Source organism: Oreochromis aureus, linkage group 6, assembly GCF_013358895.1.
Source record: "Oreochromis aureus strain Israel breed Guangdong linkage group 6, ZZ_aureus, whole genome shotgun sequence".
Taxonomy (NCBI): Eukaryota; Metazoa; Chordata; class Actinopteri; order Cichliformes; family Cichlidae; genus Oreochromis; species Oreochromis aureus.
The window spans coordinates 4,150,272-4,177,029 of NC_052947.1; the positions used below are offsets into that span (position 1 = coordinate 4,150,272).

Here is a 26,758-nt window from a genome sequence, read left to right on the forward strand (position 1 = left end):
AACAAGTTCCCTCTGCCCCTCCCCGTCTCCCACCAGCTTGTTTGCTCTTATAAACGTCCCCTCAGACACTGGTCTGAAAAACAGGAGGCGCATTAAAAGAAGAAGTATTCAACTGAAGGCTAAAGTGATCAGCAGAAAGGGTAGGAATGACACAATTTGATGCTTTTTAATAACTGCAGGGCTTCTTAAAAATACAACAGAGGTATTTGGTGTTAGGCTTGTTTTATAGGAGATGACTGGTAGATCGCGCAGAGCACAGAAGTGTTTTCACTTAACACAAATCAAAATACGGAAGAAACAGCCTTAGGCAGGATGGCACAGTATCCTTTTGCATCTGATCTGATCACTTCCTTTATGGTAGAATGTGAGTGCACGCTGTTTTAACTTTTAATTCTAACTTTACTTCTTTGGATTGCTATATAACAGAGGTAGGTACCACTAGTCACCTTCTAAAGTTTATATTTAATACTCTGGCTGTTCTTTTAAAATTTAATTAATTAATTAAAATTTGAAATTGGTTAAATGTATCTGTACTGTTGTCTCTGTGTTGAACTCCCTGAGCGTGAACATAGATAAACAGCCAGCCAGCCAAACTCCTTTTCAAGAGCCGGGAAGGTGAGCGTACTCGCTCCTTTAATGACTTCGAACATAGCAATCAGTCATGTTGAACTGACATCACTGAACTGGAGTGAAACTAGAAAAACACATAAAACAAAACTCTTAATGGATTGTCATATAATCAGCAGGTAAGTATATTTAGGCACTAACATAGGAGACAACAAAATATCCTGTAGATGTACAATCTGATATTAATACAAAGAACAATAGCATAAGTATAAACTTGTATTATTAGCTCAGAAGCTACGACCTATAACTACTGCACTTCAAGGAAAGTACAAAATGTCTCAAAACACCCTATTATTAATTGCCTAATATACAAAGAACTGACAGAGCCACCTCGTCAGGCCAGGACTCTGCAGTCTATTTACACCTACAGGCCAGTGGACACTCTTTCAATGATGAGGATGAACACATCCTGGACAGGGAGGAACGCTGGTTTGAGGGCGGAGTCAAGGAGGTCATTTACGTGAAAAGGGAAAGACCATCTCTGAATGGAGGAGGGGGCCTAAGGGTACATCTGTCACCATCTTACAATGCTGTGATTGCAGCCATTCCCCAACTCTCTGTGAATGGGACTCATGCCCATTGACCAGTGGCTGTTGAGCAACGGTCGTGGCAATTTGCATATTAATGATCATGTAACTGTTTCCTCCATTTTGGGGAGTTTGAGAACAGATTTAGTGACTTTGAGGTACTTGGAACATGTTTGTTATTCATTTTAAATCCTTTGATGCAAGTGGAAATGATCTAAAACAAACTAAAATAATATGCAAAAATGTTCAGTGGAAGACAAATGATAGGAGAAGAAAGAACATTGGTGGCACTTACTATGTGGGTCACCACACTGGGAAAGGATTGCCACTGCCCCACAGTCACAAGTGTGTAACTCCACAAACTGTTTGTGTGAGTCAGGTTGGATCAAAATAGGAGTGGAGCTGTCTCAGTTTCCTTGTCTACATCTGCTGTTCATACAAAGCAACAGTGTGAAAAATCACACTTTTCTGCCTTGACACATGCTGATACAAACCAACCTTACATGCTCACAATACTGCTTCTTAGAGAAGATGAGAATATCATCAAGGTATACAAACACAAAAAGACTGTAAAACATATTGTTTACTAGGGCCTGGAAGACTGCGGGAGCATTCGATATCTTAAAAACCATGACCAGGGATCCAATGCTTACAGTGCCAGAATGAACGGAAGACTAGACAAGGTCAGGGTAGTTCTTTTCTTTAGCATGTTCACAGAGTACATTATCAAATCTTAATCCCAGTGAAATGATTCTGACGCATGCTCAATCATCTAGGTAAGGAAATCCCAAAAAGTTGATTCTGTGAAACAGTTCCTCATGGGCCTGAGGCTCATCCCTTTCAACAGGTGGAATGTTTGACCAGGTTACCAAAGAGTGGGCAAGTTTGCAAATTGCAGATACAAACAGTGGTAGAGAGTGGGCAGGCAGGTAAGTTACTGCATTGTCCTTCTCTTTACAGATTGGGGCTTCTAGATGTGGTTTCAGAGGAAAGTGGCAAACTCTTTGGACAGACTCAGACACAGATTCAAGAGAGAGGGGAAGAACGAACACAAAACCCCAACCCTGACAATCAAACCATAACATGCTTGAATAATTTGACACATTCGATTCTTGTTTTCGTTTCCTATCAGCAATGATCATCAAAATTACATACAAATGAACTTCTTCATATCATTCAAATTTCTTGAGATCCACTAGTACAGAGACAATGGTGATTGCTCACTGGAACACAGACCAGACTACAGCTCTGTTGCTTCTAATATCTTAATACTTGCTCATTTTCATGCTTTGTGCAGACTCAAAGTCAAAACCAGTGTTCCTGTCTTAAGTCTGTAGTAGTCACAGAGGACAGGTAGTTCTCTGTTAGTACTTATAGTAACTGCAGGTAAGGCTTTGATTTCTGGATCTTTTATAGCATCTTGCAGTGTTCATGAACCCGATGCTAAATGCAACCAGTGATGGGAATAACGGCGTTACTTTTTTCAGTAAAGAGCAATCTAACTAATTACTATTCCTATCGTTACAACGCCGTTACCGTTAATAACAGGAAAATGCGGTGTGGTCGCGTTACTGTTTGTCAACAAACAGACAGTTGAAGCTGTGTTCAGCTTACTGCATCTTATATCAGCTGCACAGAAGTAGCTGTAAGTAATCTGGGCGCTACAGCTTTAAGCAGCTGAGCGCGCTCCCGCGGACGGTAATCACTTTCTGGCACAACACCTGGAGCTAAGGGGGCAAAACAATCGCATGAGTGCTGCTGTTTGACTGAGGAAGAATAAAGTAGTCGTGGTAAGCCAATCACATGACCACTTAAAGATGACAAAGCAACAAGGTGACATATACCAGTTTTTAAATTGTGCTGATAGGCCACGTAAAACCAGAGTCATGATAAACAATATATACGCGACGTTTTTTCATGAATAGTTTCACATTTAATGTCTAAGCACAGCGCTAACAAGCACTCTCTGCTTATGACCAAAAAATTAAAAAAAAAAAACAAAAAAAAACAGCCCGTTTGTGTTGGTGGAAAAATGCACCATGTCGACCAATCAAAAAATGATATGGCAACATGACATTTGGTTGTTTAGGAAAAGGGGGAAGTTTTAGGAGTGATGGCGAGAGAGAGAGAGAGAGCAGAAAAAGAGAGAGAGAGCGAGTTTTGAGATGTGAGAGATTTGTGACGTTTAGCGTGTTTGGAGTGTGTAGTTAATGTGTTGTCTTGTGTAGTTAGTGTGTAGTGTTGTGGATAGTTGTGTTGTGTGTCAGAACAATGAGGTATAGAGTGTGGCATCTTATTGAATGTAGAACAGCTGATTGTTATGTAAATAGTTTGAAATGGCTGCAAATAACTTTGTTGTTTGCAAAACTTGTGCATAAGATTTTAAAATTGACAATTTATATTCGTATTTAAAGTTATGAAATATGATTAAATAAACATGTTTGTGGTTGTTACAGTAAAAAATATAACTTTTTCTACTTGGATTTTATGGGGGGTTTTTGCCTGATTTTAGATCAATTGTGTTAATACAGTATGTCAAAATGAAAACATAACTGTAAATTCAGGCACGTGAGGTTGTGCTGAAAAGGATGATACCAAACAAGGCAAAGTAAATAGTTTTTAAAGGTGAAATGTAGACGGAAAATCAAAAGTAGTTAAAAATAGCCAATTATACCCTGGACCCCACAGGGTTAAACTTTTTTTTTTTTAAAGTAACACAATAGTTACTTTTCAAGTAATTAATTACTTTTAGAATCTTGTAACTCAGTTACTAACTCAGTTACTTTTTTGAAGAAGTAACTAGTAACTATAATTAATTACTTTTTCAAAGTAACTTGCCCAACACTAATTGCAACTATGCTACACCTCTGAGTTTGCATTTTGCAACACCATGTACACAGTTTTAAAAATGATGGTGAGTCGTTGTTTTGCCTTTTTTCCAGGAGATGGTAGTAAAGAGACAAATATCTGCTGTCTACACACTTTGTTGGGATATAATTAAATGGAACATAGACTACTAAAAGTCTACATATGTGATGTAGGAAAGTTCTGCAGCTCCCCCAGTGTTCCCTGCACAACTCTGCAGGGCATGTGTTTTGATTTGCAAGATGAGTGCAGTGAGTGCTTTGCTGCTCATTTGCTCATTGCAGGTGATGGCAGTGTCAGTTTCCAGGGATCTCACAGTACGGGTGCTGGAAGACCCGAATACTCTCAAGCTTGCGGAGAGACAGCAGGCACTGAAGATTGCCATCCAGAAAGGAGAACCCAAATGTCTGGGGGTGAGTTTTGACCTCTGTGTAGTTGTGTTTGTATATGTGTGGATACAGAACGTCTGTATTTTGATTTCTTTTCCCTCCCCATGCATTTATATGCCACTTCTACATGTCATTAGCTTTTGTCCTTTCCACTCCATAGTGTGTATTTTGTCCTTGATTCCCTTTGCAATCCTTACTCTACAGCCAGTCTTGGCAGACAGCTGCCCCTAAATTGGTCAAGTTCTTTTGGCGGTTGCATCCTATTAAAAGGGAATCCTTTCTTTACATCTTTGCTAAGTGCTTGTTCACAGAGGTCGTCCGTATTGTTAGAGATGTCTCTGCAATGCTGTAAATGGCTTGTATTTGTATAGCGCTTTATTTAGTCCCTAAGCAGCACAGATGCCCTGGGGCGCACTGACAGAGGCGGTCTTTACCTTGCAAGGTCTTTACCTTGCAATATGAAGCAACTTAATTCAGTTGTCTTTGTTATTACTGGTGTACAAATGGAATTCAATGGAATTACCACCTCCATGTTTCACAGATCAGATGAGGATGCAGCATGTTCCTGTGTCATAACAGAAAGTCTCTTATTAATGTGTTTAATTTAGCACAAACACTAAGCATAAAGGGGCTGCTGTGCAAATATGTGCCTTTGTATACAGTGATAGAGACTACACAATGCAGCACCGGCACTTCTTTCTGCTATCTTGTGTCAGAGAGCTGGTTGATAGTATTCTGTGTGTGTGTGTGTGTGTGTGTGTGTGTGCACGCATCCCAGGTTAGTCAGGTGATGCTAGGACTGATGGTCATGTCCTACTCCATTCCTCTGCTCTTCACTGAGTTCACAGAGGTGGTCGCCCTGGGAGTTCCTTGGTGGAGCGGCCTGATGGTGAGTTTGTGCGTGCGTGTGCGTGTGCACGTGGGGGGGAATGGTATATTAATAAATGAATTTTCCTGCTCGCAGTTCATCACAGCAGGAGCAGTGTCAATATTCTTGGACAAACACTGCACCATGAAGATTGTGAGTCTCTTCTAAAACTTGAAACATCATTGTTTCAGCTAAGTTGAAAATAACTGAACAACAGCACCTGATTTAGAAAAAGCTAATATACTAAAGTAAAATGTTTATTGGGGGGCGGGGTTTCAGCTGCAGCTGTGTCTCACGATGAGCATGGTGTCTGTTATGCTGTCAGTGGTGGCTGTGATCATCTACTCTGTGGACATGAACAAGAATCCTGAGGAACCTTGCATGAAAACTACAGAAGACAAAAGATGTGACGAAAAGCACTACGAGACGGTTGGTGCTTAATGTATTCTGGGTGTCTTTCGGTACCTGTCATTCTGGATTTCCTTGTACTTAATTTGCACATTTTTGTTGTGCTCCAACCTTTTTCTCGTCTCTGTAGTCTTTTTCTCTATCATTTTGTACACTCATCTTTTTCTCTTTGTAGAGTTTTGTGTGTTACTTTGTATTTATTATGTGTGCCTATGCCAAGAGGCACACATATTACTATTCGTCGGATTTATTATTCTTATTATGTGTGCCTATGCCAAGAGGCACACATATTACTATTCGTCGGATTTATTATTATGTGTGCCTATGCCAAGAGGCACACATATTACTATTCGTCGGATTTATTATTCTTATTATTATTATTCTCCATCTTCCGCCTAAATTTCGGCACGTATCACGCCCGCAGTTTTGAGACAAGCTTCATATATGTTACCTCATTTTTGTGCGGCCGGATCTGGAATGGTGTGCTATGACTTTTGGTGTTTATGAATTTTATAGTTTTTAAATATTAATATTTTAGTGAAAATTTTCCAGCGCTCCTCTGCCAAACAGTTTTGACATTAGGGTTACATATGTTAGATCATTTTGTGCGGCTGGAGCTGGACTATTATGTTATGACTTTTGGTGTTTATAACTTTTATAGTTTTTAAATATTAATATTTTAGTGCAAATTTAGGCCAATTCATCTTTTGGCGCCAAATAAACAGACTTCATTTGTGGTGTGTTGGCTCTCTCTAGTGGTATGCCGGGAGTGGTACAGCCTGTGTACCCTTATTTGGATTACCGTAATGATGACAATTTCAGCGGTGCGCACAGCGTCGCTGCTTTCAGGAGCCCTTGGAATTTTTAAGGTTGCGCAAATCATTCAAAAGTTACGGTAATGCTTGGTGGAAAACTCAATATCCCACAATTCATAGCGCCTCTACAGAGTGAACAATGGCGGCCACCACTTCGTTTTATATGTCTTTTATTCGTGTTTCTAGGTCACAAAATAAGCTTTTAAGATATTTTCAGGCGAGAATGTAGGTGTGTAAACTTCAAATATCTGCTTGTTTTATCAAGACATCCCATATTTAGCGACAGTGCTCTGACTACGTCGGTCCTGCCTGACAGCTAGCCGGCTACCTAGCTGGCTACCTAGCTAGCTGCCGCACTTGGCTGCAAATGGATAGCGAGGGACTCTCTCTGTCGTTTCACCTCCCTGGTCTCTCGCAAATGCTCGCATAGAATCGGAGTTACAGCTGGATGTGGAAAAAATAACTGAGTTGTTTGGTGGTGGAGCTACAACAGAGGGCAGCTACCCACCGGTGTGTGACAGAAAGGACATGCCGCCAACGAGACATATGAGGCCGGGCAGGCGATTGCTAACGCGGTGGTCAATCATGGATCAGGAAAGCGAAGGCAGGGCGTGAGGTGAACTGAATTTCAGGTAAGAAGTTATGAACTGCACTCTATTTGGGTCAGATATAAACCGAGTTTAGGTGTAGTTTATTTAGCAGCAGTTCTCTTATGTGTTGCTGATAGTCGGCTAGCTAGCTAGCGCCGCTAGCATAGTTAGCTCGCGCCGCTAGCAACCCTTCGTGAAAAAGCACCCAGGCTTGGCTTATATTGAGGCGGGTGAAACTCGTGTCAGCACCGGTCGCTCTCTATTTGGGTCAGATATAAACCGAGTTTAGGTGTAGTTTATTTAGCAGCAGTTCTCTTATGTGTTGCTGATAGCGGCTAGCTAGCTAGCGCCGCTAGCATAGTTAGCTCGCGCCGCTAGCAACCCTTCGTGAAAAAGCACCCAGGCTTGGCTTATATTGAGGCGGGTGAAACTCGTGTCAGCACCGGTCGCTCTCTATTTGGGTCAGATATAAACCGAGTTTAGGTGTAATTTATTTTCGTTGACCTTTACAATCGTAATGCCACGGGAGTTTATATACAGCTGTGTGCGTACTAAGTTACTGACGTTGGACTTTATTTTATTCATTAGGGTTAGTTCATAGAGTTGCCGCATACAAGCGGAATCGTCCCACATTCAGAGAAAACATTATGATTTATTCTGTCGTTACTGAAGCCTCCCTGTCATTCTCTCTCGCGTGTTGAAACGTCAATCATGAAACTGATCAATGATCGGCTGTTCGCTCTTATTTATCGCGCTAAACAACAGCAGCACGTTTAAGCTTGATCAGCTGTTGTTAGAATTCTTTTGATTTTAATTTCTAGTATCAGCTGATGTTTGCTGGAGCATGAAGATGAAATCAGGAGATGTCCTTACTGAATCATCAGAGCTGAACTGGTGATGGAGAAACAGGTTTACACTTTAGGTGACATGAATGAGTTGAAGGAAGTTATGAGTTGTTTCTGAGAGACAAAGACCAAGCTCCTTTTTGTGTAGCTGACAGCTGGTAACTGTGCAGGGGCGGATCTAGCAAAGCTTTTAGGGGGGAAGCTAGGGCATTAACAGAGAAAGGTGGACACAAAGATATACTTTTCTTTCTTACTCTCATATAAAATATTTAGCTTTTATTAAATAGTTATCTGAATCTCACAACCAAAGTTTGTATAATAATACACAGGATTGGCTGTAGACCATTGTTCATAATTCAGAACACTGTGTAAAAATAACAAAAACAAAAAGTGAATGCATGTGTGAAAAGTGGTCTATAATGTAATGCTTCAAAGTGTGTTCATGCAAACATTGTCGGGTCTGCCGTGGTACAATGGGACTTCTGCTCATGAACCTGTGTGCACAGCGTCTGCAAATCGGCGCTGTACAAAGTAACTTCATCTTTACACAAAACTGTAAGCTGTCATCTGTGAAGCGTGAGCGGTGTTTGTTTTTACCATAGTTCATGGTGGAGAATGGCTGCTCTTCTGAGTTTTGCTCTCTGTAGCCGTATGAATGGCAAACTACAGTGATTAGCAGCGGCATAGGCACACATAAAATTTCTTCTGAAATTTTCGCTTTCTAGTTCTTATTATTATTATTCTCCATCTTCCGCCTAAATTTCGGCACGTATCACGCCCCGCAGTTTTGAGACAAGCTTCATATATGTTACCTCATTTTGTGCGGCCGGATCTGGAATGGTGTGCTATGACTTTTGGTGTTTATGAATTTTATAGTTTTTTAAATATTAATATTTTAGTGAAAATTTTTTTCCGCGCTCCTCTGCCAAACAGTTTTGACATTAGGGTTACATATGTTAGATCATTTTGTGCGGCTGGAGCTGGACTATTATGTTGTGACTTTTGGTGTTTATGACTTTTATAGTTTTTTAAATATTAATATTTTAGTACAAATTTAGGCCAATTCATCTTTTGGCGCCAAATAAACAGACTTCATTTGTGGTGTCTTGGCTCTCTCTAGTGGTATACCGGGAGTAGTACAGCCGAAAAGATTTATCCTTGTGTTGAAAACTCCATATCCCACAATTCATATGCGCCTCTACAGATTGAACAATGGCGCCACCACTTCGTTTTATATGTCTTTTATTCGTGTTTCTAGGTCACAAAATAAACTTTTAAGATATTTTCAGGCGAGAATGTAGGTGTGTAAACTTCAAATATCTGCTTGTTTTATCAAGACATCCCATATTTAGCGACAGTGCTCTGACAACGTCGGTCCTGCCTGACAGCTAGCCGGCTACCTAGCTAGCTGCCGCACTTGGCTGCAAATGGATAGCGAGGGACTCTCTCTGTCGTTTCACCTCCCGGTCTCTTGCAAATGCTCGCACAGAATCGGAGTTACAGCTGGATGTGGAAAAAATAACTGAGTTGTTTGGTGGTGCTATAACGCGGAGCTACAACAGTGGGCAGCTATCCACGGTGTATGACAGAAAGGACATGCGCGACCGCCCGATCGACCGGTGTTTGCTAACGCGGAGGTCAATCGTGGATCAGGGAAAGCGAAGGCAGGAGCGTGAGGTGAACTGAATTTCAGGTAAGAAGTTATGACCTGCACTCTATTTGGGTCAGATATAAACCGAGTTTAGGTGTAGTTTATTTAGCAGCAGTTCTCTTATGTGTTGCTGATAGCGGCTAGCTAGCTAGCGCCGCTAGCATAGTTAGCTAGCACCGCTAGCGACCCTTCGTGAAAAAGCACCCAGGCTTGGCTTATATTGAGGCGGGTGAAACTCGTGTCAGCACCGGTCGCTCGCCGACAGTATGTGTTTTAGCTGGACTTATTTTTCGTTTATATGGACCGATGATTTATTTATTTATTCATTTTAGTAACGGTATAAACAGTGAAAGGTGGTGGATTGGCCAGATGTAAACTTCAAATATCTGCTCGTGTTACCAAGACATCCCATATTAGCTCTGATGTTTTCGGTGCCTGCAAAGAGCTAGACAGGTAGCTAGCTAACCCGAGCTGGCTGTCTTTTTGACTCAGGGTCATAGCTGGACTTATTTTTCGCTTTTTATGAGCCGATGAGGGGTTTTTTTAGTAACGGTACAAACAGTGAAAGGCAGTGGATTGTCCAGATGCTGGTCGATGTGGAAAAAATAACTGAGTTGTTTGGTGAGTCGCTGACGCGGAGCTACAACCGAGGGCAGCTATCCACCTGTGTGTGTCAGAAAGAACATGCGGGAACGAGGCGGCGGCGCGCATCGCCGATCGACCGGTGGTAGATCGTGGATCAGGGAAACCGAAGGCAGGAGAAGCAGGCGGCTGCCGGTCGGAGCGTGAGGTGAACTGAATTTCAGGTAAGAAGTTATGACCTGCACTCTATTTGGGTCAGATATAAACCGAGTTTAGGTGTAGTTTATTTTCGTTGTGCTGACTTTTTACAATCAGTTATAATAACTCGTACTGCGTGGTAGCTAGCACGATGGAGTTTCTATACAGCTGTGTGCGCGCTAAGTTACTGATGTTGAACTTTATGACAGCCTCCCTGTCATTCTCTCGCCTGTTGAAACTTCAGTCATGAAACTGATCAATGATCGGCTTTTCTCTCTTGTTTGTTTATCGCTAAACAACACAGCAGCACGTTTAAGCTTGATCAGCTGTTGTTAGAATTCATTTGATTTTAATTTCTAGTATCAGCTGATGTTTGCTGGAGCCACAGCTGTAGAAGCGGCTGGTCGAAACCAGGAGATGACCTTACTGAATCATCAGAGCTGAACTGGTGATGGAGAAACAGGTTTACCTTTTTTTTTAGGTGACATGAATGAGTTGAAGGAAGTTATGAACTGTTTCTGAGAGAAATAAACACCAAGCTCCTTTTTTATTTAGCTGACAGCTGGTAACTGTGCAGGGGCGGATCTAGCAAAGCTTTTGCCAGGGGGCCAGGTAGGGGCGTTAACAGAGAAAGGTGGACACAAAGATATACCTTTCTTTCTTACTCTCATACAGGAGTGCAGAATTATTAGGCAAGTTGTATTTTGAGGAATAATTTTATTATTGAACAACAACCATGTTCTCAATGAACCCAAAAAACACATTAATATCAAAGCTGAATGTTTTTGGAAGTAGTTTTTAGTTTGTGTTTAGTTTTAGCTATTTTAGGGGATATCTGTGTGTGCAGGTGACTATTACTGTGCATAATTATTAGGCAACTTAACAAAAACAGATATATACCCATTTCAATTATTTATTTTACCAGTGAAACCAATATAACATCTCCACATTCACAAATATACATTTCTGACATTCAAAAACAAAAACAAAACAAATCAGCGACCAATATAGCCACCTTTCTTTGCAAGGACACTCAAAAGCCTGCCATCCATGGATTCTGTCAGTGTTTTGACCTGTTCACCATCAACATTGCGTGCAGCAGCAACCACAGCCTCCCAGACACTGTTCAGAGAGGTGTACTGTTTTCCCCTCCTTGTAAATCTCACATTTGATGATGGACCACAGGTTCTCAATGGGGTTCAGATCAGGTGAACAAGGAGGCCATGTCATTAGTTTTTTCTTCTTTTATACCCTTTCTTGCCAGCCACGCTGTGGAGTACTTGGACGCGTGTGATGGAGCATTGTCCTGCATGAAAATCATGTTTTTCTTGAAGGATGCAGACTTCTTCCTGTACCACTGCTTGAAGAAGGTGTCTTCCAGAAACTGGCAGTAGGACTGGGAGTTGAGCTTGACTCCATCCTCAACCCGAAAAGGCCCCACAAGCTCATCTTTGATGATACCAGCCCAAACCAGTACTCCACCTCCACCTTGCTGGTGTCTGAGTCGGACTGGAGCTCTCTGCCCTTTACCAATCCAGCCACGGGCCCATCCATCTGGCCCATCAAGACTCACTCTCATTTCATCAGTCCATAAAACCTTAGAAAAATCAGTCTTGAGAGATTTCTTGGCCCAGTCTTGACGTTTCAGCTTGTGTGTCTTGTTCAGTGGTGGTTGTCTTTCAGCCTTTCTTACCTTGGCCATGTCTCTGAGTATTGCACACCTTGTGCTTTTGGGCACTCCAGTGATGTTGCAGCTCTGAAATATGGCCAAACTGGTGGCAAGTGGCATCTTGGCAGCTGCACGCTTGACTTTTCTCAGTTCATGGGCAGTTATTTTGCGCCTTGGTTTTTCCACACGCTTCTTGCGACCCTGTTGACTATTTTGAATGAAACGCTTGATTGTTCGATGATCACGCTTCAGAAGCTTTGCAATTTTAAGACTGCTGCATCCCTCTGCAAGATATCTCACTATTTTTGACTTTTCTGAGCCTGTCAAGTCCTCTTTTGACCCATTTTGCCAAAGGAAAGGAAGTTGCCTAATAATTATGCACACCTGATATAGGGTGTTGATGTCATTAGACCACACCCTTCTCATTACAGAGATGCACATCACCTAATATGCTTAATTGGTAGTAGGCCTTGAGCCTATACAGCTTGGAGTAAGACAACATGCATGAAGAGGATGATGTGGACAAAATACTCATTTGCCTAATAATTCTGCACTCCCTGTATAAAATATTTAGCTTTTATTAAATAGTTATCTGAATCTTACAACCAAAGTTTGTATAATAATACACAAGATTGGCTGTAGACCATTGTTCATCATTCAGAACACTGTGTAAAAATAACAAAAACAAAAGTGAATGCACAGCCGGCTGTGTGGGTAAACCAACCATGTGTGAAAAGTGGTCCATAACGTAATGCTTCAAAGCGTGTTCATGCAAACATTGTCGGGTCTGCCGTGGTACAATGGGACTTCTGCTCATGAACCTCTGTGCACAGCGTCTGCAAATCGGCGCTGTCTGAAGTAACTTCATCTTTACACAAAACTGTAAGCTGTCATCTGTGAAGCGTGAGCGGTGTTTGTTTTACCATAGTTCATGGTGGAGAATGGCTGCTCTTCTGAGTTTTGCTCTCTGTAGCCGTATGAATGGCAAACTACAGTGATTAGCAGCGGCATAGGCACACATAAAATTTCTTCTGAAATTTTCGCTTTCTAGTTATTATTATTCTCCATCTTCCGCCTAAATTTCGCACGTATCACGCCCGCAGTTTTGAGACAAGCTTCATATATGTTACCTCATTTTGTGCGGCCAGATCTGGAATGGTGTGCTATGACTTTTGGTGTTTATGAATTTTATAGTTTTTAAATATTAATATTTTAGTGAAAATTTTCCCGCTCCTCTGCCAAACAGTTTTGACATTAGGATTACATATGTTAGATCATTTTGTGCGGCTGGAGCTGGACTATTATGTTGTGACTTTTGGTGTTTATGACTTTTATAGTTTTTTAAATATTAATATTTTAGTACAAATTTAGGCCAATTCATCTTTTGGCGCCAAATAAACAGACTTCATTTGTGGTGTCTTGGCTCTCTCTAGTGGTATACCGGGAGTAGTACAGCCGAAAAGATTTATCCTTGTGTTGAAAACTCCATATCCCACAATTCATAGCACGCCTCTACAGAGTGAACAATGGCGGCCACCACTTCGTTTTATATGTCTTTTATTCGTGTTTCTAGGTCACAAAATAAACTTTTAAGATATTTTCAGGCGAGAATGTAGGTGTGTAAACTTCAAATATCTGCTTGTTTTATCAAGACATCCCATATTTAGCGACAGTGCTCTGACGACGTCGGTCCTGCCTGACAGCTAGCCGGCTACCTAGCTAGCTGCCGCGACTTGGCTGCAAATGGATAGCGAGGGACTCTCTCTGTCGTTTCACCTCCCGGTCTCTCGCAAATGCTCGCACAGAATCGGAGTTACAGCTGGATGTGGAAAAAATAACTGAGTTGTTTGGTGGTGCTATAACGCGGAGCTACAACAGTGGGCAGCTATCCACGGTGTATGACAGAAAGGACATGCCGCGACCGCCGATCGACCGGTGTTTGCTAACGCGGAGGTCAATCGTGGATCAGGAAAGCGAAGGCAGGGCGTGAGGTGAACTGAATTTCAGGTAAGAAGTTATGACCTGCACTCTATTTGGGTCAGATATAAACCGAGTTTAGGTGTAGTTTATTTAGCAGCAGTTCTCTTATGTGTTGCTGATAGCCGGCTAGCTAGCTAGTGCCGCTAGCATAGTTAGCTAGCACCGCTAGCGACCCTTTCGTGAAAAAAGCACCCAGGCTTGGCTTATATTGAGGCGGGTGAAACTCGTGTCAGCACCGTCGTCGCCGACAGTATGTGTTTTAGCTGGACTTATTTTTCGTTTATATGGACCGATGATTTATTTATTTATTCATTTTAGTAACGGTATAAACAGTGAAAGGTGGTGGATTGGCCAGATGTAAACTTCAAATATCTGCTCGTGTTACCAAGACATCCCATATTAGCTCTGATGTTTTCGGTGCCTGCAAAGAGCTAGACAGGTAGCTAGCTAACCCGAGCTGGCTGTCTTTTGACTCAGGGTCATAGCTGGACTTATTTTTCGTTTTATGAGCCGATGAGGGTTTTTTTTAGTAACGGTACAAACAGTGAAAGGCGGTGGATTGTCCAGATGCTGGTCGATGTGGAAAAAATAACTGAGTTGTTTGGTAGTCGCTGACGCGGAGCTACGACCGAGGGCAGCTATCCACGGTGTGTGTCAGAAAGAACATGCGGGAACGAGGCGGCGAGGCGACCGCCGATCGACCGGTGGTAGATCGTGGATCAGGAAACCAAGGCAGGAGAAGCAGGCGGCTGCCGGTCGGAGCGTGAGGTGAACTGAATTTCAGGTAAGAAGTTATGACCTGCACTCTATTTGGGTCAGATATAAACCGAGTTTAGGTGTAGTTTATTTTTGTTGTGCTGACTTTTTACAATCAGTTATAATAACTCGTACTGCGTGGTAGCTAGCACGATGGAGTTTCTATACAGCTGTGTGCGCTAAGTTACTGATGTTGAACTTTATGACAGCCTCCCCTGTCATTCTCTCGCCTGTTCAAACTTCAGTCATGAAACTGATCAATGATCGGCTTTCTCTTGTTTGTTTATCGCGCTAAACAACAGCAGCACGTTTAAGCTTGATCAGCTGTTGTTAGAATTCATTTGATTTTAATTTCTAGTATCAGCTGATGTTTGCTGGAGCCACAGCTGTAGAAGCGGCTGGTCGAAACCAGGAGATGACCTTACTGAATCATCAGAGCTGAACTGGTGATGGAGAAACAGGTTTACCTTTTTTTAGGTGACATGAATGAGTTGAAGGAAGTTATGAACTGTTTCTGAGAGAAATAAACACCAAGCTCCTTTTTTATTTAGCTGACAGCTGGTAACTGTGCAGGGGCGGATCTAGCAAAGCTTTTGCCAGGGGCCAGGTAGGGCATTAACAGAGAAAGGTGGACACAAAGATATACTTTTCTTTCTTACTCTCATACAGGGAGTGTAGAATTATTAGGCAAGTTGTATTTTTGAGGAATAATTTTATTATTGAACAACAACCATGTTCTCAATGAACCCAAAAACACATTAATATCAAAGCTGAATGTTTTCGGAAGTAGTTTTTAGTTTGTGTTTAGTTTTAGCTATTTTAGGGGGATATCTGTGTGTGCAGGTGACTATTACTGTGCATAATTATTAGGCAACTTAACAAAAACAAATATATACCCATTTCAATTATTTATTTTACCAGTGAAACCAATATAACATCTCCACATTCACAAATATACATTTCTGACATTCAAAAACAAAACAAAAAAACAAATCAGCGACCAATATAGCCACCTTTCTTTGCAAGGACACTCAAAAGCCTGCCATCCATGGATTCTGTCAGTGTTTTGATCTGTTCACCATCAACATTGCGTGCAGCAGCAACCACAGCCTCCCAGACACTGTTCAGAGAGGTGTACTGTTTTCCCTCCTTGTAAATCTCACATTTGATGATGGACCACAGGTTCTCAATGGGTTCAGATCAGGTGAACAAGGAGGCCATGTCATTAGTTTTTCTTCTTTTATACCCTTTCTTGCCAGCTACGCTGTGGAGTACTTGGACGTGTGTGATGGAGCATTGTCCTGCATGAAAATCATGTTTTTCTTGAAGGATGCAGACTTCTTCCTGTACCACTGCTTGAAGAAGGTGTCTTCCAGAAACTGGCAGTAGGACTGGGAGTTGAGCTTGACTCCATCCTCAACCCGAAAAGGCCCCACAAGCTCATCTTTGATGATACCGGCCCAAACCAGTACTCCACCTCCACCTTGCTGGCGTCTGAGTCGGACTGGAGCTCTCTGCCCTTTACCAATCCAGCCACGGGCCCATCCATCTGGCCCATCAAGACTCACTCTCATTTCATCAGTCCATAAAACCTTAGAAAAATCAGTCTTGAGATATTTCTTGGCCCAGTCTTGACGTTTCAGCTTGTGTGTCTTGTTCAGTGGTGGTCGTCTTTCAGCCTTTCTTACCTTGGCCATGTCTCTGAGTATTGCACACCTTGTGCTTTTGGGCACTCCAGTGATGTTGCAGCTCTGAAATATGGCCAAACTGGTGGCAAGTGGCATCTTGGCAGCTGCACGCTTGACTTTTCTCAGTTCATGGGCAGTTATTTTGCGCCTTGGTTTTTCCACACGCTTCTTGCGACCCTGTTGACTATTTTGAATGAAACGCTTGATTGTTCGATGATCACGCTTCAGAAGCTTTGCAATTTTAAGACTGCTGCATCCCTCTGCAAGATATCTCACTATTTTTGACTTTTCTGAGCCTGTCAAGTCCTTCTTTTGACCCATTTTGCCAAAGGAAAGGAGGTTGCCTAATAATTATGCACACCTGATATAGGGTGTTGATGTCATTAGACCACACCCCTTCTCATTACAGAGATGCACATCACCTAATATGCTTAATTGGTAGTAGGCTTTCGAGCCTATACAGCTTGGAGTAAGACAACATGCATGAAGAGGATGATGTGGACAAAATACTCATTTGCCTAATAATTCTGCACTCCCTGTATAAAATATTTAGCTTTTATTAAATAGTTATCTGAATCTTACAACCAAAGTTTGTATAATAATACACAAGATTGGCTGTAGACCATTGTTCATCATTCAGAACACTATGTAAAAATAACAAAAAACAAAAAGTGAATGCGAAAGTGCATACATATTTATTTTATGTGTTTGATGTGTGTCGGGGCGTGGTCTGCAGTGCCGCTGCAGGGGAGGTGGACCCACGGGTGTAAAGTCTGTGCTCTCTTGGCTGTTTTTTGGGTGTGTGTTGGGCTATGAGTTGAAAAGCTACGGCTGCCTGTGTGGGTACACCAACCATGTGTGAAAAGTGGTCCATAACGTAATGCTTCAAAGCATGTTCATGCAAACATTGTCGGGGTCTGCCGTGATACAATGGGACTTCTGCTCATGAACCTGTGTGCACAGCGTCTGCAAATCGGGGCTGTACGAAGTCACCTCATCTTTACCCAAAACTGTAAGCTGTCATCTGTGAGGCGCGAGCGGTGTTTGTTTTTATCATAATTCATGGTGGAGAATGGCTGCTCTGCTGAGTTTTGCTCTCTGTAGCCGTATGAATGGCAAACTACACTGATTAGCAGCGGCATAGGCACACATAAAATTTCTTCTGAAATTTTCGCTTTCTAGTTTTGTTTACTCTTCGTATGTGTTTCAGTTTGTAGTTGTTTTGTCTTTTTGTAATTATGTTATGCATGATGCTCTTTTTTTTTTTTTCCCCTTTTGCCCTCACATCCTGATTAATAGTGACATGTCCAGTGTATGGATTGCATATTTAAGCATTTAGCCATCCCCATAATATATAAAATATCATTAGAAATAAATTAAGATGAAGTGTTTCTATAGTATAGTGAGATCTATACGTAAAAACAGTTCCAAACAATCCGTGCTCCGACCCATAGCTCCAACACACACACTTCCCTCTTGTGCTCCCAATCTGTGACTCTGTCCAAGTGAAGAAAAAGGCTCCGCCCCCGACCCCTGGTGACAAAAACAAACACACGTCGGCAAAGGTATCCACAACAAGCGAGGTTCAAAAAACACCGAGGAACACGGCCATACTAACGAGGGTAAACTCAATAACACAGCGTTGACTGTAGCTCAGCCGCACTGCTAAATAGGACACCCATGGAGAAGGTAATCAGTGCAGCTGGTGATGGCTTGATGAGCTGCAGGTGCGGCTGCATGTTAAGCACTAAAAGCAAAAACTGAAATCTCTAATTTGCAGAAATATTCAAAGTAGAGTTCCCAGCCTCAATGCCATTGGAGCCCTGAGTCTTCTTTTAGTTTCCACAAACATGGTTTTAAGGTTTTATTGGACTTCTCTTGTACAACACCATGATTTATACAATACTACACTGTACGAAGTATGAGTGAATGGTTTATGATGTGTGAATGTATGGCTCACTCAAGAAAAGTAGCTGGATAGTCTAGTGGTAAGACTACAAACCTTCGGAGCGGGAGTTACAAGTTCAGTTCCCACCCAGTAGCTGGTAAGGGTCTATGCTAAAAAAACCAAGCCCTGGAATGGTGAGGCTATGTCCGAAGCTCGGGCCCAAGCATTTCACTGCATGGTGGACTCCATATGATTGTGTATGTGACAAATAACGCTTCTTTGTTGAAGAGATAAACTTGCCCTGGGGCCACCGGTGAGCTGTAAAATGACATTCTGTTATTGATCACATAATCGTTTTCCTTAATGTGGTGGCACGATTGAGGAATAACCGGGAATGGTAACTAAGATGTTGACAACGCTACCTGGGGGAGGGAGTTACACCCCAGGAAAGATTTCTCTAGCCAATGTAAATGTTACACTGGCAACTAAAGCCCACAGACTCGTTATTAACGGCAGAGGTGAGGCAGGTGAATTTTTACAAATCAAAGTTTATTAAGAAGAACTACTAAAAACATAGAATTATAAAATCAAAAAGGCACCTAAGGTAGCAGGGTTGAGATGGCAAAATAGATCATTAAGACACTTTATTAACAACCGATGATGAAAACGACCAGACTCCCTACCACGATGCTACCCTAAAAACAATCACAACATGATTCAATTCAATTCAATTTTATTTATATAGCGCCAAATCACAACAAAAGTCGCCTCAAGGCGCTTTATATTGATAAAAGAATAACTAAAAATGGTGGAGACTGGCCACTTGAGGAGACAACCTACAGGGAGGAGTGCCCAAGCGTGCCACCAATTACTCACCCGTGTGATTTCACTGCAGACCTCACTCACACTAAACTCTAAATGGTGCAGTCTACCTATGCCCGGTGTGTACACTCGCATGCATCGGGGAGGGGATTCCACCTCACGTGCCTAGCCCCTCAACAAGCGGCCGCACCTCCACTAAAGCAATAAAAGAAAGGATAAAACGTTAAACAAATTAGTAAGAGATCTACATAAAACAAATACACCCCAAATTACTGTTCGTTATAAAAGCATTGCATAACAAACAAAACAGCATATGACAAGACAGCAGCAGTATAGTGCACACCTGCAACAAAAGAGGGAAACAGTTGTCAAAGTCCACCCTACTACATGCCACATTATGATAACGCAAGAGTCCCACTTACCACTCTCTAAAGGGCAATACTAAACTGAGTAGCTTTCCTGGAGAGATCTGCAGTGCTTAGCTGCCTAATGCTTGCAGCCACCTCAGATGGACAAGACTGCCAAATGCCTCCTTCTGGTAGTGAAGCGCAGCTGTTTCTTATAAGCCTGCTAATTGTTAACTGGGAAGGTGTGGATGTCAGTGGTGCGTTTGTGGACATCATGTAAAATCCCTACCGCCTACTGGTGATGGCCAGAGGGGCTGATGGCCCGATATGGCAGCCTCGCTTCTGTCAGTCTGCCCCAGGGCAGCTGTGGCTACAACTGTAGCTGCCTCCACCAGTGTGTGAATGTGAGAGTGAATGAATAGTGGAATTGTAAAGCGCTTTGGGTGCCTAGAAAAGTGCTATATAAATGCAATCCATTATTATTATTTTTAATTAAACACCAAACCTTAAACAAGCTTTCTTTGTTTTTCATCTCTGCAAGGGGCTGTGTTAGAGCGACCTTAGAGTTCTCACCATGTCCTAACCAAGGCCCTTCTTGCCATGTTAAAGGGTCTGACTGGAGGGCCAGTTCTGTGGAGTGTTTTACTGGTTGACGAAACATTTCTGTTAGGCCAAGGACAATGCTGACTACTAATATGAAATAGTGGCGATATTAAAAACAGATACAAGCCTGTGTTGGAAATCACTGTGTGGGCTCAGAAAGATTCATGCAACAACTGGCAGTTAACACAGTACACTATAACCACAAATGCAAGTTAAAATTGTTCCATGCAAAGAAAAAACAGATGTAAACACAGTTGAGACATTTCTCCAACTTCCCTGGACCTAAGCTGATTTAAGATGGACTGATAAGAATTGGAAAACTGTCTTATGACATACCAAATTTACCAAACATTTTTTCAATGGGGAGGTTATCTTGTTAGAGGACACAGACTATAGACGGCGTCTCTGACGGTATAGGAGTGCAATAGTGCACCTATGTTTAGGTTTTACATCTGTGAAGGACCAACTCATTCTGAACATACATCTAGGTTTTGCAGCAACAAATGCTGCCATGCAGATAATGTTTGTTTTGGGGGGTTTCTCAGATGATGCTTATTTACCAAACCCCATTCTGCACATATCCAAGACACAGCTTCATAGTAAATGAGCACTAAACTAGCCTGTCTGGAGTCCAAACACAGGAAACATTTGGACCATTATGAAACAAGAAATATGATAAAGAATTTCAAAATAAGAATTTCCCACTTGTAACACTTGCCTTCATACTCTTTTCAATAAAATATAGAATATATAAAATAATTCATCATTCATGTTAATGATCCATCCATTCATCTATCGAACCATCCATCCAGACATTTATTCATTAGTTTAAGTAGATAGATGGATGGATTACTTTGCTTGTATACAGCAAAAGCAAAAGTAATGGCACCGAGCATGGATAAATGTAAAACAGCATTATGCAATCATTAATGCATCTTGTGTGAAATGTATGTCTCTTACTTTTTACAACAGAGGCTGAGCAGGGGAGTGAAGTCGTCCCTCCTTGTCTTCACTGTGGCCCAGACAGTCATCGCTGCCATTCTCTGTGTCCTTCTCTTCAGGCAGAGGCGTAGCTTTGTATCATACACTGTAGGTATCTAGGTCTCAAACTCTTCATACTCTTCATATTCAAAGTGCATCTAGATTGGAGGAGATTTTAATCAAATACTGGATCAAGACCTAGATAGATCACTTCCTAGGAGAGGCACAGAGAGTAAATCTGTAGTTGCCATAAGGCAGATGACCTCAGATTTAGGTCTGAATGATATTTGGCGGACAATGCATCTAGAAGGCAGGGAATATTCCTTTTACTCTCCGCCTCATAATGTTTATACTAGAATTGACTACTTTCTTATCTCTGAAGCCTTAGTCAATAATTCTATATATTCAAGTATTGGTAATATAGTAATCTCAGACCATGCACCAATTTTTCTATGTCTTGGAAATATTTTACAGATCCCCCAAAGCCGCAGATGGCGTTTAAATGTGTCCTTAATTAAAGACTCTGGGTTTATTAAATTGATAAGAGATGAAATACAATTCTGCAAACAGACAAATAATCGAGAGGACACTACATTGGCTACTTGGTGGGATGCTATGAAGGCATACTTAAGGGGGAGGATAATTTCTTACGCTTCCTTTAAAAAGAAGGCAGCTAACAAGAATATTATTATGTTAGAAGCCAAATTAAAGGCACTTGAGGCAGTACATTCCCATACAAAAGACAGAGTTACGTTGAATAAAATTGTTAAAGTTAAATATAAGTTGAATGTACTGTACAACAGAAAGGCAGAATATGCTTTATTTCGCATTAATCAAGCATATTGGGAAATGGGAGAAAAGCCGAGCCGTTTATTAGCATACCGTCTTAAACAGAAAGACAGTATGAACCATATCCCAGGCATACGACAATCAGAAGGGGTTATTTCAACTTCTATTAGACATATAAATGATGGATTCAGGGCCTTTTACAATAATCTTTATTCAACACAAGGCAGTTTAGATAAACAGAAATTCAAAGCATTCTTTACTGATTTAAATCTGCCACAGCTTTCTGCTATTGACCAGCAGACTATAGCTGCTCCAATTACAGTGGAGGAGATTACCCGTGCAATTAACAGTATGCCACTTAATAAAGCTCCAGGATTAGACGGGTTACCATTGGATTTCTATAGAGCATTTGAAGATATGTTAAGTCCCCTGTTGTTCGATGTTTATAATGAGGCGTTTAAAGTAGGCTCATTACCTCAGTCAATGCACTCTGGACCTATAACATTTATTCCTAAAACTGGGAAAGACCCTTTAGACCCAAGTGGTTACCACCCCATATCTTTGCTTAATTCTGACCAAAAAATCTTGGCAAAGGTCTTAGCAGGTCGATTAAAAGTAGTAATGGCGAAAATAATACATGCAGACCAATCTGGTTTTGTTCCAAACCGCTATGGTTCAGATAATATTAGGCGGTTGGTTAATTTGCAAAATTATGTATATGATTCAGTAAATCCAACAGTGGCCCTATCGCTGGATGCTGCTAAAGCTTTTGATTGTGTTGAGTGGGATTATCTGTTTAAGACATTAGAAAAGTTTGGTTTTGGTGACAATTTTATTAGGTGGATAAAGATATTATATGATTTGCCTTCAGTGCCAGTATTGACGAATGGGCTCATATCAGATCTATTCCTTTTACAGAGATCCACAAGACAGGGTTGTCCCCTTAGCCCCGGGCTTTTTGTAATTGCTATAGAGCCTTTGGCACAAAAACTGAGAAATAATGTAAATATATTTGGAATTTCGATGGGTAATAGTCAACATAAGCTTCTATTATATGCAGATGATATGTTGTTACTTATGACCCAGCCTGGGAAGTCAATTCCAGCCCTATTAGAATGTATAGAAAGCTTTACGCTGCTTTCAGGGTATCGCGTCAACTGGGATAAATCAGAGGCAATGCCTATGTCAGGACACTGCCCTCATACTTTATTTAAACAGTGGGAGTTTCGGTGGTCCGTGAATGGTTTGAGGTATTTAGGGATACAAATTACCTTGGATTACACTAAGATGGTTTGAGCAAATATGGAGCCAATGTTTGAAAGAATACAAATGGAATTTGGTAGATGGTCCAGAGCAGGGGTGCCCAATCCTAGTCCTCGAGAGCTACCGTCCTGCAGCTTTTAGATTCATCCTTGTTCCAACACACCTGAATCAAATGAATGTCTTGTTATCAGGCCTTTGCCAAACTTGATGGCATGCTGAAGAGGTCATCAAACCATTTGATTCAGCTGTGTTGGAGTAGGGATGCATCTAAAAGCTGCAGGACAGTAGCTCTCGAGGACTAGGATTGGGCACCCCTGGTCCAGAGTATGTCTCACAATATGGGGTAAAATTAGTTCTATTAAGATGATGACTGCACCCATGATCTTTTATATTTTATCCAATATTCCATTACACATTCCAGATAAGTATTTCAAAGATCTAGATTTTTTGATCCGGCAGTTTCTTTGGGGTAGCTCACCACATCGTTTAAGTATTAAGAAACTTCAAGCGAGTGCAAAACAAGGAGGTTTTTCATTGCCTAATTTCGAATGGTATTATTGGGTGATGAATGTGAAACAACTTAGAGCTTGGTTACCTACTGCACCAATTAAACCCATCTGGTCCCATATAGAGACGGAAGTTAATGGTGGTATTTCTCCTTGGAGGGAGCTGTTTGATACCAGTCATAAACTTACCCATCCTATAATTGCAAATGCGAAGACATTGTGGTGTAAATTACATAGGGCGGGTTACTGGGACTTTATTAAATCTCATTCGGCAACCTTACGGGGGAATAAAAGAATTTTAATTGGAGGGACATCGGTTGACTGGTTACAGTGGCGTAAGGCAGGCATCCTTTATGTATCAGATTTATTTGACTGTGGGATCAAATGTTTTTTAAGCTTTGATAAAATTGTGGAGTTATATAAGTTGCAGCGTAATCAATTCTGGAGATATGTCCAAATACATAGTTCATTATCGAAGTGGCTGGGAACCCCCTTGAGTTGTCCTGTGGGCAGCCCTGTGGAAGTCCTGCTCTCAAGATCATCCTTGGGTAAAGGTATCACCTCTAAGATTTATCATTTATTGCAAGAACGGTCAGCTGTCCCTCTCCTTAAAGTTAAGGGCTACTGGGCCCAGGACATGGCATTGGACATATCTTCAGTTGAATGGGATTCATGTTTTCAAAATGTTAATACTATGTATAAAGAAACAGGCAGTAGATTTATTCAACTTAAGATAATCCATAGGTGGCATCGAACACCGCAACAATTGTATAAATGGAACCTGGCCCCTACGGACCAATGTTGGAGATGTGACGGTCAAAATGCTTTGATTTTACATATCTTATGGAGCTGTTCGGCACTTCGGGATTGGTGGGAAAACATAATGGAGGTAATTTTCAGTGTTTTGAAAAGGAGATTTGGTATCTCACCAAAACTGTCCATACTTGGTATAACCACAGAACTTTCTGATGGAGATTTTTCCAGTTATACAAAAAGATGGATTATTCTGGCTCTTACTAAGGCCAAACGGGTCCTGCTAAGACATTGGCGGAAAAAGAACCCCCCTCCCTATGAAGAGTGACTAATGACAATGGCTAAGTTGGCGTCTTACGAAAAAGTGACTTATGGTTTATTAGACAAATTGCATCAATATGATTGTATTTGGTCCCCCTTTACAAGCTGGCTTTCTGTAACTTGAAGAACAGAGGAGTAATGACAGAGTGGTGGTGTGGGGATTGGTGTGCGAAGAAAGAATAGGATAACTTCCCTTTGTTTTTGTTTTTTGTTGTTTTTTGTTGTTGTTGTTTTGTTTTTGTTTATCTATATGCAAAGTGCATCTAGATAAAATCAGCAACAATGTCAGCTACAATACCCATCTCAAGATTTTGTATGCTGCATGACAATCCTCTCCAGGTTAGTGCAGGAGAAACAGGTTGGTTTGCTGCACTGTGATTGATGGTTTCAAAGTAAAGACCAGTGTGTGACTGGTGCACAGTGGCTGTGGCTTCATGGTCAGAGATTCATATGAATTTTAGCTGATGATGCTGAGATCCATTGACTGAATTCCACCTTCACATCAACTTTATGCTTTGCACAAAAATAGAAACGCCCTCCAAAGAACTACTATTTGCTGTCTTACTTTGAGTACATTTTGGAGCCTGTACTATTTACTTTTACTCGAGTAAATGACTTGAATCAGTACTTCAACCTTTACTGGAGTATTTTTTAACAGTATTATCTGTACTTCTACTTAAGTACAGAATGTCTGTACTTTTGCCAACTCTGTTGTGATTTGGAAAGATGTCTGAAACACTGACTCTCTCTACTTCTTTTTTAGCCTCTCGGTCAAGCAGCTCCACCCACTTCAACTCTGCTTACGTCCCCCGACCTGAACTGATCAGTCATCCATTGACTGATTGATCAGCTGTGTCCTGATGATTGAAAGTCTTGAATTTGTCTATCCACTTACATCTACCACTTATTTACTCTGCTACCTGGCATGTTTGCACAAGTGTGCCAGTTCTGTCAAAGGGCCTTTCACACAGACGTAATAACTGTTCAACACTGGATTAATGGTTCATGGACATCAGAGTACATCAGAGTCTACACAACCGTACTTTTTATGTGTGACAGATGATGTCACATATTATGTATGTGGAGCTTTCGGCTATGTCCAGTCACAACTGCTGAATAGCATACAGGGACCATATAGAAATGCACTGCCTTGAAAGAAAAAATGGATCATGGCTTTTGTATCTGAAGAATTTCATAGTTGAAAGATCCTGATTTTGTAATCAAGAGAAAAGGTTCTGCAATTTTCAAATGACATAAACAAGAAACTTCACTAAATGTTGAAGAAACGTACCTGCATGAAGAAGGCACCCAGTCAGAAACAAACCCTGTGACTTCTTTTTCACAGTCCAGTCCAGTTTTTTTTCCTCTTTCAGTTTTAAACGCATGTATGGCGCATAGGATACAATATTGTGTGCAGTGTTTAGACTATGTTTAAAATAAAAATATGTTATTATGATAAGATTGTGTTAAGAGAATTGCTCATGCCATCTTTGACAGTATTTTGTGTAAAATTAGAAAACAAAGTCATAAATGAATAAACACATCAAACCCACTGTGTGAAACAAAAAGGCACACTGTCAACATTTGTGTTAGCATTCTCACTTGAGACTAATTTTATAGCTCATAGGTATGTATGTAAAGTGCTCTGAGTGGTCAAAAAGACCAGAAAGTGTTCTATACTAAAGTCAATTTAATTCAATTCAATTCAATTCAATTTTATTTGTATAGCGCCAAATCACAACAAAAGTCGCCTCAAGGCGCTTTATATTGTAGAGTAGATAGCACAATGATAAATACAGAGAAAAACCCAACAATCATATGACCCCCTATGAGCAAGCACTTTGGCAACAGTGGGAAGGAAAACTCCCTTTAACAGGAAGAAACCTCCGCAGAACCAGGCTCAGGGAGGCGGGGCCATCTGCTGCGACCGGTTGGGGTGAAAGAAGGAAAACAGGATGAAAGACATGCTGTGGAAGAGAGACAGAGATTAATAACAGATATGATTCGATGCAGAGAGGTCTATTAGC

General features: G+C 41.2%; 1 protein-coding gene across 2 annotated transcripts; it reads left to right on the plus strand.

Moving 5' to 3' along the window:
- The first annotated feature begins 5 nt into the window (after positions 1-5).
- On the plus strand, positions 6-26,299 carry tmem176 (transmembrane protein 176). Of its 2 annotated transcripts, XM_031748408.2 has the most exons (7): positions 6-140; positions 4,304-4,432; positions 5,187-5,297; positions 5,373-5,429; positions 5,556-5,705; positions 21,091-21,207; positions 25,495-26,299. In XM_031748408.2, the coding sequence occupies exons 2-7, from the start codon at positions 4,307-4,309 to the stop codon at positions 25,552-25,554; spliced, it is 621 nt and encodes a 206-aa protein (XP_031604268.1). In that variant the 5' UTR covers positions 6-140; positions 4,304-4,306; the 3' UTR covers positions 25,555-26,299. The 2 variants fall into 2 exon arrangements, with proteins under 2 accessions (XP_031604268.1, XP_039469379.1); XM_039613445.1 differs by lacking the exon at positions 21,091-21,207.
- Positions 26,300-26,758: the final 459 nt, after the last annotated feature.